The 12,040-nt window shown below is 44.5% G+C and overlaps 1 protein-coding gene across 1 annotated transcript in view; it reads right to left on the bottom strand.

Moving 5' to 3' along the window:
* The window catches only part of drosha (drosha ribonuclease III), a 256,825-nt gene that overhangs the window by 124,513 nt on the left and 120,272 nt on the right, over positions 1-12,040 (bottom strand). The window contains exon 22 of the mRNA XM_079576148.1: positions 11,323-11,425. Within this exon, the coding sequence (XP_079432274.1) occupies positions 11,323-11,425 (103 nt within the window). The remainder of the gene's footprint in view (positions 1-11,322; positions 11,426-12,040) is intronic.

Raw genomic sequence — 12,040 nt, 5'->3', positions numbered from 1 at the left:
TAGCCGATTTTGCATAATTTAAAGCAGTACTAAGTAACGTGTTTACCTTAAATCCTTTTCGTAGTCCCTGTGGGGGTAATACAAGTGTTTATGGGATGATTGGTGGGTCTTTCATCTCGCCCTGGGGTCTCTGGCCAGAAAACCATGTTTGCAGCTTGACTGCCACCGGACCGGAGTCACCAATACACACTAATAGAATCACGAAGAAGAAGCTAACATGAAAAAAATTATTTCCATTGTATAGTTGGATGCACAATATCCCTCTCGCCCTTCGCCTTTTCTGTCAGCGTAGTATTTACTCTCCAAGACAATTAATAAGTTAAAAAAACGCAACTTGCTACGACACCTGCAGTTGCACTTATGGCCTATAGGGGCAAGAGTTACTTGGCACTGCTTTAAGGGACTTAAATACATTTGCAGCTGATTGGACGAATAAACAGCCCCATGCAAAGCCAGAGCCTGTTGCTTCGCTCCTGCCTTTCCCCACAAACCTGCCGTGTGCCAACGATCACTGAGTATTTTTCACAAAACTCTAAAAATAGCCACGCTGACTTCATTGTACTTCTATCTTTCGCAGCAGCTCCAAACCACAAAAACTCCCCCACGTGCTGCCGCTGTAACAAAGAGATCCGCACGCGCTCAGTGGAGACACCGGGCGCATTGTGCAGAAATCAGATATTTGTCAAAGTGAGAGAGATAATCCGCTCTTTAATAGGGGGAGCTCAGAGAGGGCGCGAACAATGGAAGCGGTGAAGTATCTCCGGAAGTGGCATATTTGACTGTTAACGGGGAAAAATTAGGCCTATGAAAACAGAAAGGAAAGCGCTTTGTTCTGCGAAAGATAGGGGGATTCAAATTGAGCGTGGAAGGGGGAGATATTTGAGTGAAATTGGAGAGGGAACGCAGAGGGCAACGAGATGATACGACGGGAAAGTGAAGCCTGGAGGAGAAGGGAAAACTGCAAAATAAGACATTTGTTTGCAACTTAAATGTGCAAGAGGAAAAAGTTTCAGTTTTAGATATTGAGAAGTCAGGGATGCACAGATGCCACTTTTTCTAAAACCAATATGAGTACGAGTACTTTGATTTAAGTACTTGCCGATACCGAATACGGGTACAAGGCATTTTCTCCAACATACTTGTATACTTGTAATTAGCTAATTTACTTCAGTTCTGTGTGGATTTTCTCGTGTGTTTATAGTAACTTATCCAGTAGCTACAGCATTTTGATTTTGCTGCAGCTCATTTTCGCTCAATATGGACATGCTGTATTTCTTTAATTTGGATTTTCTGAGGACTTTTTAGTTGCTCGGCTAGTTTTTCAGATGAATAAGCCCCTGGGCATAAAATGGTGTAAGAAACACCAAAACTGTTAGCTGCAAGCTAGTTAGCAACATTAGCCTGTGTCTTGTAAACACTGCAGACTCCACGCTGCAGCACTAACAACATTAAGCTCTGGTTAAATCCAGCACAGACTCTGATTCAGGGAGTGTCATCTGTAATAAAGTCAGCTGTGTTTATCGGGACCTCATTCATGAGTATGAGTATGAGTGCAAGCATGTGGTATCGGCCCGATACCCAATACTGGTATCGGTATTGGTGCATCCCTAGTTTTACTTCGCGGAGTAAATTAATTTAGACTGTGCCAAAGCCTCTCACTCGTCTTAGTCTGACTTTACAGCGAGCACCGCTCTGTGCTCCTTCTCTCTGTCCGGGCCTCATTTCTCTGCTGCTGGACTTTATTTGGCGATAGGCTTTTATCTGATAGATAAATGTTGTGTGGGTATTTAGATCAATTCCTTTCCCCATGTGAAGCGGTGGCGTTTGTGTGTGGTGCTTTTTTGCTGCTCAGACTTGTTGAACAAGTGCCGAAGCTCAATGCATGAAATAAACTGTCTGTTCATCATTTGTTCTGTTCTCTCCGGAGCGTCTCGCTCAGGGCAAAGGCTCTCACAGCGACAGGTGACTGTCTGCTCCGCCCACTGTCCACAACTGGGACATGCATGACTCTTCCCCAGAGCCTCTTTGGTAAAAAAAAAAAACTGCTGGAAATGCAAAGAAAAGTGTGAAAGTGTGAAAAAAAGTTTGAGGTGAAAAAAAAAAAAAGCCCACAAAATCATGCCGGGACAGTTTAATGTCATAATCTCATAATATGAAAGATTTACTCATACAATTTGTCCATGAACAAGATTTGGCTTAAAATAAAAACAGCAGCAAACAGTTTATGCCATTCATTAGAACTTTTAAATGAGGTCTAATGAATGGACCTCATTTAACATGGAGTATTCAGAAATTATACATTTATGAATACTCCATGTTAAAATTGATTTGGTGTTGTCCTAATCAAGTGGTGGCTTTTTAATTTGCAAATGAAAAGAATCACAAAGTGCTTTTCTTTTCTTTTTACACATTCAAGGACAAAGGAGCATATACTGCAGATGTACAGTATGTTATGGAGGTGTGAAATGGTGTTTCTTAGATTAACATCGGGAAAAATGTAAGATAGAGTTTGACCAGTATCAAGTGTGATGGGATAGATGGATCGGTGCGGCGTCAGCAATGATGCGGTCGCTGTATCGGACTGTTGTGGTGAAGAGGGAGCTGAGCTCTCGATTTACCGATCGATCTACGTTCCCGCCCTCACCTATGGTCATGACATTTAGGTAATGACCGAAAAGACAACATCGCCATAACAGGCGGCTGAAATGAGCTTGTGTGGCTGGGCGCACCCTTCGAGATCGGGTGAGGAGCTCAGTTACCCAGGAGGAGCTCGGAGTAGAGTTGCTGCTCCTTCACATCAAAAGGAGCAGCTGAGGTGGCTCGGGCATCTGTTTCTGAGCCTCCTGGTCGCCTCCCACGGGAGGTGTTTCAGGCATGTCCTATTGGGACAAGGCCTCGTGGAAGGCCCAGGACACGCTGGTGTCTCCGAGCTGGCCTGGTGTCGCCTCGGGGGCCCCACACAACAGCTGGAGGAGGTGTGGATGGATCAGGAAGTCTGGGCATCTCTGCTGAGACTGCTGCCTCCGCGACCCGGCCCCGGATAAAGTGGAAGAAAATAGATGGATGGACAATTCCAATGGCTGAAATCTTTGTAGAATAAGTAGAATAAGCACATGAAAGACCCTACAGCAGATTTTGTTTTGGTTTCCAAACAAATAATTATCCAAACAATAATAAAAAATTATAACAGTCATTTATTAGAATATTTCACAACTTTCAGAGAGTAAACGACAACTACTTGCTAGTGCACAATCAATAAAAGCCTTTGGGCCAGATCTTGTGGCGGCGCACGGGGCGGCGCAGGCTCTTGGCGAATTATTTTCCGAGTGGCGGCGCAATATGTGCCATTCGCCTCCGCCACCTGTGAGGGGGCGTCACAAGAGGAGGTGACTGCACTGATGGAAACACGGCTGACATTCACTTCCTCGTTTACATTGCGCTGTCTTGCGTTCTTTCACAGGTCAAACTATAAACTTTATTTACCCCATCGTGAGCTAAACCATGTTCACGTCTCGAGAGAAAAAGAGCTACAGCGTCCGCTGTGGCGCGGATCGGCCCGCGCTTGGCGTGAACGCGAAGCAAAACAAAAGCACATGTTCACCCCACACAACGAGTCGATCTGGTTGGAGGAAAATGTGTGCGTCTCCACCCACGTAAATGCGCTAAGTCTGGAGTGGCAAGATCACAAAGTGCCCTCCGACTGAGCGCAAAATGTCACGCTATCGTCTCCGTTTTGATGCACAAGATCGGGCCCTATATCTTTAGAATTACCAAAAAATTATTACCAAACATTGTTCCTCATCATTCAGCAGATGATGCACATTGGCCTTTTGTGAAATATTAAACTAGTCATTTATCTGGGATCACTGATCTTTGTGGGAAATCTCCAAAAACAAACCTTCATGAACTCAAACTAATGAGAGAAAATACCACTTTCTATCTTTCCCATCACTTTCCCAAAGGTTTAAAAAAAAGAATCCAACCTTTTCAGCATGAAAAATAAACCCGGGAACTCAATTTCTGCGCTTTCCGGAGCTGCCGCTAATGTAAAATAGTAAGTATAACTGCGGGTTGAGAGTCCGGGTGCAGAGTGGGAGGTGCACAGGCCAAAAGAGCCCAAATGAGAATGGCCCGCTCCGGCACAAGTTAATGACGGCGGATCAAAAAAAGCCAGGTTTTCATTCAACACTCTGAATAATTCAGGGTCCGGGGCAGTCATTTGCATTGCAGATGTCGACGCCGCTTTCTCCTCATTCGCTCCGACGGCGGATGGAGAGGCAGAATGGAGCGGCCTGAGGGTTATAGAGCCAATAGAGGGGGAGACGGAGGGGGGAGAGCGGGAGAGAAGGGGGAGGATGCTCGGTCCATGCTAAACAGGAGATTATCTGCCATTTTCCGCGCCGGTCAAGTTCATCGGTCAGAGCGCAGCCAAAACAAATAAAAGAGAGGTCAGGAAACATGCCGAGTCAGGCCGCCGATGCAAATGATGTCGGCGCGGCGCAGTCCATCATTCTGGAAACTCGGATCAAGACCTGCTTTGCAAGTATCGCTGGCACACAAAACTAAGCTAAATATAATACAGTAAATATTCAAGAGTAGGAGAGGGGTGTGAGATGGAAATAAACACCAAAGTCTGTATAAAGATGCTGGATGAGATTTTCTCTTCTCTCAAACGCAAAGGATTGACACGTCTATTATTCGTAAACCTTTGCAAACACCAAACAGAGGAGAGAGCGGGGACGTTCGGTGTTTAAAAGCAAATTGGACACAACGGGCAACTTGAGAACCACGTTTACCCGAGAAATTGGATAAACTTGACAGAAAATTTCAGCAAAACCTGCAGTGTGAAGCGTCTGGAGCCATATTTCCTGTATTGTCTATGAACTTATGGAGGAAAAAAGTCAAACCATGTGATTCTTATGAAAGAAACCGAAACTTAATGCATGTGCTTTTAAACCATGACTTACATAGATAGACAACATCACTTATAAATAATTTTAAGAAGTTTTAATGAAGAAATGTTGGGCAGAAAAGTTATATTCAATCTACTGACAGGAAGTGACGTAGACAGAGGAAGTTTTAAAGCAGTTTGACTCATTTCCTATTGACATAACATGGTTGGCAAGGCAACAGTGTAAAACTGTTAGCCTCTATCAATGTCACTTCCTGTCAGTGTCCAATAAAGAAGTGAAACTATAGTATATCCATCCGTCCATCCGTCCATCCGTCCGTCCGTCCGTCCGTCCGTCCTCCATCCATCCATCCATCCATCCATCCATCCATCCATCCATCCATCCATCCATCCATCCTCTATATCACAAGGCCTTGACCCAGTAGGACATGCCTGGAACACCTCTCGGGGGAGGCGACCAGGACCAGGAGGCATCCGGAACAGATGCCTTTCGTCAACATCACCTTGGAGGCGAGCTGGAGACGTCCCGCTCCCAGTAAAGTTACAGTCAGGTCTTAGGAGAGTTGCCTCCAGGAAAAATCCAGACTCAACACTGTACCAACGATTGAGTCCGGTCAGGACCATCAACAACTACATTTCCAGAAGGGAACACACAGGAAGCGGAGTAAGCCAATCAGCAAAGGGCGGACTTGTGTTGTGTTGCGGGTTATTATCACCTATTGTGTTTTTGGTCATTATCGCCAATGTGAAAAAAATCTCGCTCTCGCCCTTACGCCATCCGTGGATTGTTGTTGAACTTGTTGAGTGATGTTTTTCTCGTTAACACATGACGGCAAATAAACGGATCTGACTACACGGATCAGGTGTATGAAAATCATTGGCCGAGGAACAATGGGTACTTCTCTATGGTCCTTATGGTGGGGAGCTGACCTGGCCAGGGGCGACTCCAAGAGACACTTGGGAGCATTGATTCTAATGACTTCCGACCTCCCAAGAACAGCTTGCTATGCTATGACCCATGTGCCATGCTGGGGTAGGTAAAATATTTTTAACCACTCTGGTTTTTGTTTATCAGCCAGAAAATTTTAAGCATTTTCAGTGCAGTGACTGGCTCCAGAGCCTGTCAATCAAGCTGTGGAGCTCTGTGGAGGCTCCGCCCACCCCGTGAGTGCAGGGCTTCCCGCCTTTTTGCCCTTTTAAAGAACAGGCGGCGTAGGAGGAGTCTGAGCGTCCATTAAGGTTCACACAGGACTTGGGACCTTTTCTATGAACGGGCTTAATAGGTATTAATCTATCTCTAATTATTATGTCTATGATGAAAATACAGTGGAGCATCATTCTTGACTTGCCAGAGGTGAAATATCTGTAATAAAATAAATGCTTGTTTTTTTAATGCTATTTATTTGGTGAAAAGTTATGCAACGTGACTTTAACGCCTTTGGCAGAGTTTCTCACAAATGATGAAAGAGGAAGTGAAATTGATAGTTCATAACGCAGTTCCATTCAGACCAAGTTCAAGTGAAGCACATTTTGAAACCTTAAAAAAAAAGCAACATCAAAGGCGCCTATAGCAAGTTCAAGTGCTCTCATCTTTTATAATTGACCAGTTTTCCACAATATTGGTGGTATGTAGCCGACAACTCTCAAAGTCAGACACTTTAAAAGCAGTTCAAAGTTTCATCTATTGCAACCAATTCAGTTCCAGACTATATTATTGAGAAACAAACACAGCGGAGGGTGTAGACGAGGCTGAGAGCTAAAAAACAAAAAGAAAAAAATAACATTCTACCTTTCTACAAATCATGTGTTTGTTGCCTCGGCGCCCGCTGCTTTTGCGAAAGTGGTGCTTTGACATCTGCGTCAGACGAAATGACAGCCTCCGCGTGCCCCGCGTAACATCTCCGGGAAGTGAATTTGTCGAGAGGGGGGGAAAAAAACTAGAATATGATGTGGAGAGTTTTGAGAGTATGACAGTGACAGGGCGAGAGGCGTATTTCACCTAATAACATCCAAACGAGAGATCACAGCGGCGCTACGGGACATGAAAAAACGTCGGGAGACAGACTCTACGGCTCGAAAGGGAGAGAGAGAAGAAACGCGTGACAACAGAGAGTGCGAGAGAAATAAAACGGGGAGAGAGAGAAAGGGGAAAGATCAAGATGGAGACAGACAGACAGTAGGCGTTTTCGCTCCAACATTTAGTACTGTTGGCAAAACGACCTTTGTAGGATGTGTCCGAAGGCTCGAGGTCGCACTTTTCACCGCGCAAAATCGATAATCGAGCAAGAAATACAACGTGCAATGAGCAGCTTTTGGGAGTTTACATAAAAACAAGGATTCACAGAGTTTTATTGCTTCTGTTAAAGACGCACGAAACAAAGGGCAGCTCCACAAACGGCCTTTTCCCACCGCAGGAACCTTTTAAGAACCAGCCCGTCTTTTGATCATTTTCCGACAGGGAGAACTGGGACTAGGACGATTCTGGAGGAACGGTTTCAGCTCCTGCTCTGGGGGTACTGCATCTGGCAATTATCTTTAAAGATTTAAAAAATGCAAGCCAGATAGAGGAGAGAGAGAGAGAGAGGGTGAGAGAGAGGGTGAGAGAGAGACGTGATTTTCAATGCGCTGCCTGTGGCCTTCAGCTCCGAGAGACAGAGGGGAGGAGGCAGATTCAAGCCCCAGAGAAACGCAGCGCTGTGGGGGGGCCGCGCTGACAGCCTCCCCCCGGGAGTTCAGTACAACACAGAGCTGTTTATTCATCACTTTATCGAGTCGAAATGCACTTTGAAGAGGAGAAAATGACAAAGGGAAACAATAAGAGAAAGTGTTGCTCCAAAGCTGTGGGCTCCAACACTCTTATCTAAGGGGTATATCTTTCTTTTATAATAGTTTTTTTTTGCAAGGTCATCCACACTGTATCTCCAGCCTGAACAAATGCATCTCCAAACCGACCCGCTCACACAGAAGAGGACACACTGACATGCAGCAGAAGATGGAAACACACTGAGGATCTGGCAGAAGATGTTATGACGCCAACGAAGCAAACACTAAGATGGAGAGGACTTTTTGGTCGGGTCTAGGAGTGGACTGTGAGTTGAGCAGCTTCTTTGACAGAGTTTATACAGGGTCTATACAGGCAGAAGCAGGTCAAATTTAATGCATAATTCATTTCTTAAGATTTGCAACAATTTCATCAAACAGAGGAAAGAGAATTGGACAAAACAGGCAACTTTTAAGGAATAAATGTTGTAAATTCCAGCTAAAACTGTAACTCATTATGTGTTAGACCAGTGGAGACACTGAAGGGCGGGGGCCGCAAGATGATTTTGAGACGATATTATTTACATTTATGACATTGAATTTGATGTATTTTTTGATTGAGAACAGCATCGTTTGGTCAAATTTAGCCAAATATCAAAACACAGTATCTAAACTAGCATCATTAAACTAGATTTTTATAAACAGGTGTCCCAAGGCAGTGGTAGTGGTGTTGTGGGTCACAGCCTGAAAAGTTTGAACCCCTGTTTTAAAACATAATTTTGGTATTTTCGGTGTAAAAATATTGAGCAAGATCATAGTTTTCCGGGATATTGAGCTTTTTAATGACCTTTAAGGCCTTGATTTTGTCATTTTATGACTTTTAATGCTTTTCAATGCCTCGCGGAAACCCTGTCATAACAAGCGTGCAGGGTTAGGGTTATCATGCTCCCATCATACTTTGACCTCTTAACCCCCACATGAACCAAGCAAATTTATCTCCGGTTTGGCATTACCCAAATCTAAAAGCAAAAAGGTGTCAAAAGAGCGACAAAAACGTGCTGGAAGAGCAACAATAAAAGAATTTTTAAAAAAGCAACAGAAAAGGAGATGAAAACGGGTTGAGAACGCAACAAAAAACACTTCCAAAATGCACAGCCGGATTTCAGTAAAATGGGCCCCGGGGCTAAAGTTTTTTCAGGGCCCCCCACATACTGTATGTCTGTCTGTCGGATTTCTCTCTCTCTACAATGAAAAGATAAATGAATGATTTTTTAAATTGTTTTATTTGAACACGCAGAAGTTACTTCTTAAAAAAAAGTTGTTAAAAACATTACAAATTTGTGCAAACGTAATGACCCCAATTTGAGCTTCATGGCCCTGGCGGAAGAACCTTTGCTACTGCCAGACTGGTGGGGGGACTCATTCAAAAAATATATAGAATTTTAATGGTGCAGTTTGTGGCATTCTCATGCATTTTAACAGACCAATATTTTTTCCCAGTGTCAACTCAATGAAAATGGCTCAGACCTTGTTTAGACCAAGTTTAGTCCTGGTTTAGTCCTGGTTTAGTGCTGGCTTAGTCCTGGTTTAGTCCTGGTTTAGTCTCGGGTACAAAGGCATCTGATGAAGCCTTACATGTGAGGGAGTCTGCAAAGAGAGAGGGAACTCTCTCCTTTTCTCCTTATATCCAGGGTCCCTTCAACCTGCTGGGCCCCCGAGCTTAGCCCCTGTAAGCCCCTGCATAAATCCGGCCTTGCCAAAATGTGATAAAAACACGACTAAAGAGTGAAGAAAAAGAACTGGACAAAATGCGCTTGGTTCAGGCAAAGGTGTTTGTAGTGCATCGAGGACGTCCGTCGCTTTCGATAGAAATAAATTCTGTCATGAAAAGATCAGTTACGGATCGCATGTGGGCTAAAGAAATCTGATCTGGGTCACTTTGGCCTGCAGCCTGGATGTAGCAAAAATGGCCATTCATTGCGTTTCATCGACATCAGTGACTTTGAAACTTTCGTCTAACCAGGAAAAGGCAGTATTTTGTCATCACTTCATCCCCCTCTCTGGTCCCTCTTCTGATATCGGCCTCTGGTTTTGGGGGGGCCCCTGGGCAGCGCGGCCCCCTGACTGAGCTGCAGCGTTAGCAGCTTTCCGCCTCTCACACCCTCCCCTCCCCCCCTTCTCTCCCTCTTCTACTTCATGACACATTCACAAAGTGGCCCTTTCAAGACCCCGCGCCCCCCCGCTGACTTTTACAGAAGCCGCTGTGGGAAAAGCGCTGACTGGCTGCGCTGCCCCCTGCTGGCCTCGGGGAGCGCTCTTTGTACCGCTTCATTACGGGGACAGAGCCGTAATGTATTCAGTCCTGTGGCGGTCGCTGCCTCTTTGACTCCGGCAGCTCGGCACACACTGTATCCATCACATTCTTACCTCACTAGATTACTCGCACGCTTTTCCCAACTTTAATTCTTTTTAAGATCTTTCCTTTAACCACATTCTACTAAGATGAACACAAAACTGGTTATCGCCTTCTCACTGGTTGGCTGGCCCTGATGTTTTCACAGGAAATACGACCATATTAGTCCAGTGCTCCGGTCTCTGCACTGGCTTCCCGTCGCTCAGAGAATAGACAGCTCTGCTTGTGTAGAAGTAGTAGTAGAAGTCACAACTAAACACGGTGATACAGCGTTTCAGTTTTACGCAGCAAAGGTGTGGAACCATAGATAGATATAAAGGCTAGATGTTTCATACGCACTGCTGACCAATGGAGGGCGACGTCCGCACACGGCGGCCATCTTGCCACAGGGAGCTCGCTCACTCATAACATTGTGTTTTATGGTGCATGTAATTTTAAATAACCATAACTTGCTAAATGTTTTACCGATTTTCAAACAGTTTGGTTTGTAATAAACCTTGGAGATGTAGGTATGACACTGCATACATATGAATAAAAAAAGTTTATAAATCCGTGAAGATTTGAGATATGAGGATTTGTGTTCGTGCAAATCACTCACTTACTTGAGCTCGCCAGAAAGCTTCCCTGTGGCAAGATGGTCGCCCGCCGGAAGTGACTCTCCCTTAAGACATCTAGCCTTTATATATATCTATGTGTGGAACAGCCTCCGTGAGGATGTGAGACAGGCCTCAACTCGTGCCCCTGGTAGGGTCTTCCATGGCAAACAGGTCCGAGGTGACGGGTCAGACAAAGAGCGGTTTAGAAGCTCCTTATGAGAGACCAACAGGCCCGTTAAATCGTGAGGCCGTCCTCCCGTGGACCCTCCACTTGCAGGAGGAGCCATAAGGGGCTGGTGCAATGTGATTTGGGCAGCTCCAACAGCTGCCCCCACAACCCAGAAATGGAAAAGTTGAAATGCTGGATGGATGGAGTTGTGTGATTAGTTATGCATAATGAATGGAAGTCATCCTGGCAGGAAGCCTAAAATAATGGTCAGTGAAACCCTGAAACATACACAAATATTACTATGTCACTATCTGTAACCACACCATGTCCTACTACCTTGCTGCTACTGCTGCTGCTGTACAGTAACATAAAGTCCATTTCTTTTAAAGTGCCTCTCCTGTAGAGTAACCCTTGGATTCAATTTTTGGATAAACTCAAGGCTTTAGTGTTAGTTCAAAGAGGTCTGACTCACCGATGAGCGCCTCGAAGCAGTTGGCCATGGCGTGCCGCAGGTCGGATTCTCGGCACAGGTCTGGGCCGTGAGCGTACAGCATGAAACGATCCAACTCCAGCTTCTGAAAACATCAACCAACACAGAAAAATGTGTGTAGTAAAAGGAGGCGACTAAAACACAGAGATTTCTTCACTGTGTCTCCCTTTTAAACTATAATAGTCATGTGGTTTTCAACCTTTTTTAGACACAATCCCCAGAATAAAAACAACCACTTCCACAGTAAAGCTTTCACACTTCCATAATCCCAGCAATTCTTAGTCAATTATTGTGGAAAAACATCATGTATGAAACCCACACTCACTTGTAGAGCCTTTTCAAGACACTAAGGGAGTTATTTATCAAGGCAGGTGCTAAATAGTGAGTGAAAGCTGTTCATTAGCAAATTTCTACTTGTGGAAACGTTGCATCAAATTTACCATTTGAAATCACACATATTATAGCATCAAGGTCCCAAATCTGATATAAAAAAGAGAGCCTGCTGCGCGAGTTAAATGTTCTAACAGCTGAATGTGTAGGGCTGCGTACTGTTACATTTTTCTTTAACGATACTTGGTTTTCGATACCAATACATGAGCGATCCTTATTCTGATACCTTCACTAAAATATTTGTCATTTAGAACGAGAAAACAGAACAATAATGTTTGTTTGACCATCAAAATTTACAATAGATAGATAG

The sequence above is a fragment of the Gobius niger genome (genome assembly GCF_951799975.1).
Source record: "Gobius niger genome assembly, chromosome: 18".
NCBI lineage: Eukaryota > Metazoa > Chordata > Actinopteri > Gobiiformes > Gobiidae > Gobius > Gobius niger.
The sequence above is the reverse complement of the archived record's forward strand: the minus strand, read 5'-3'. Positions and strand labels throughout refer to the sequence as shown.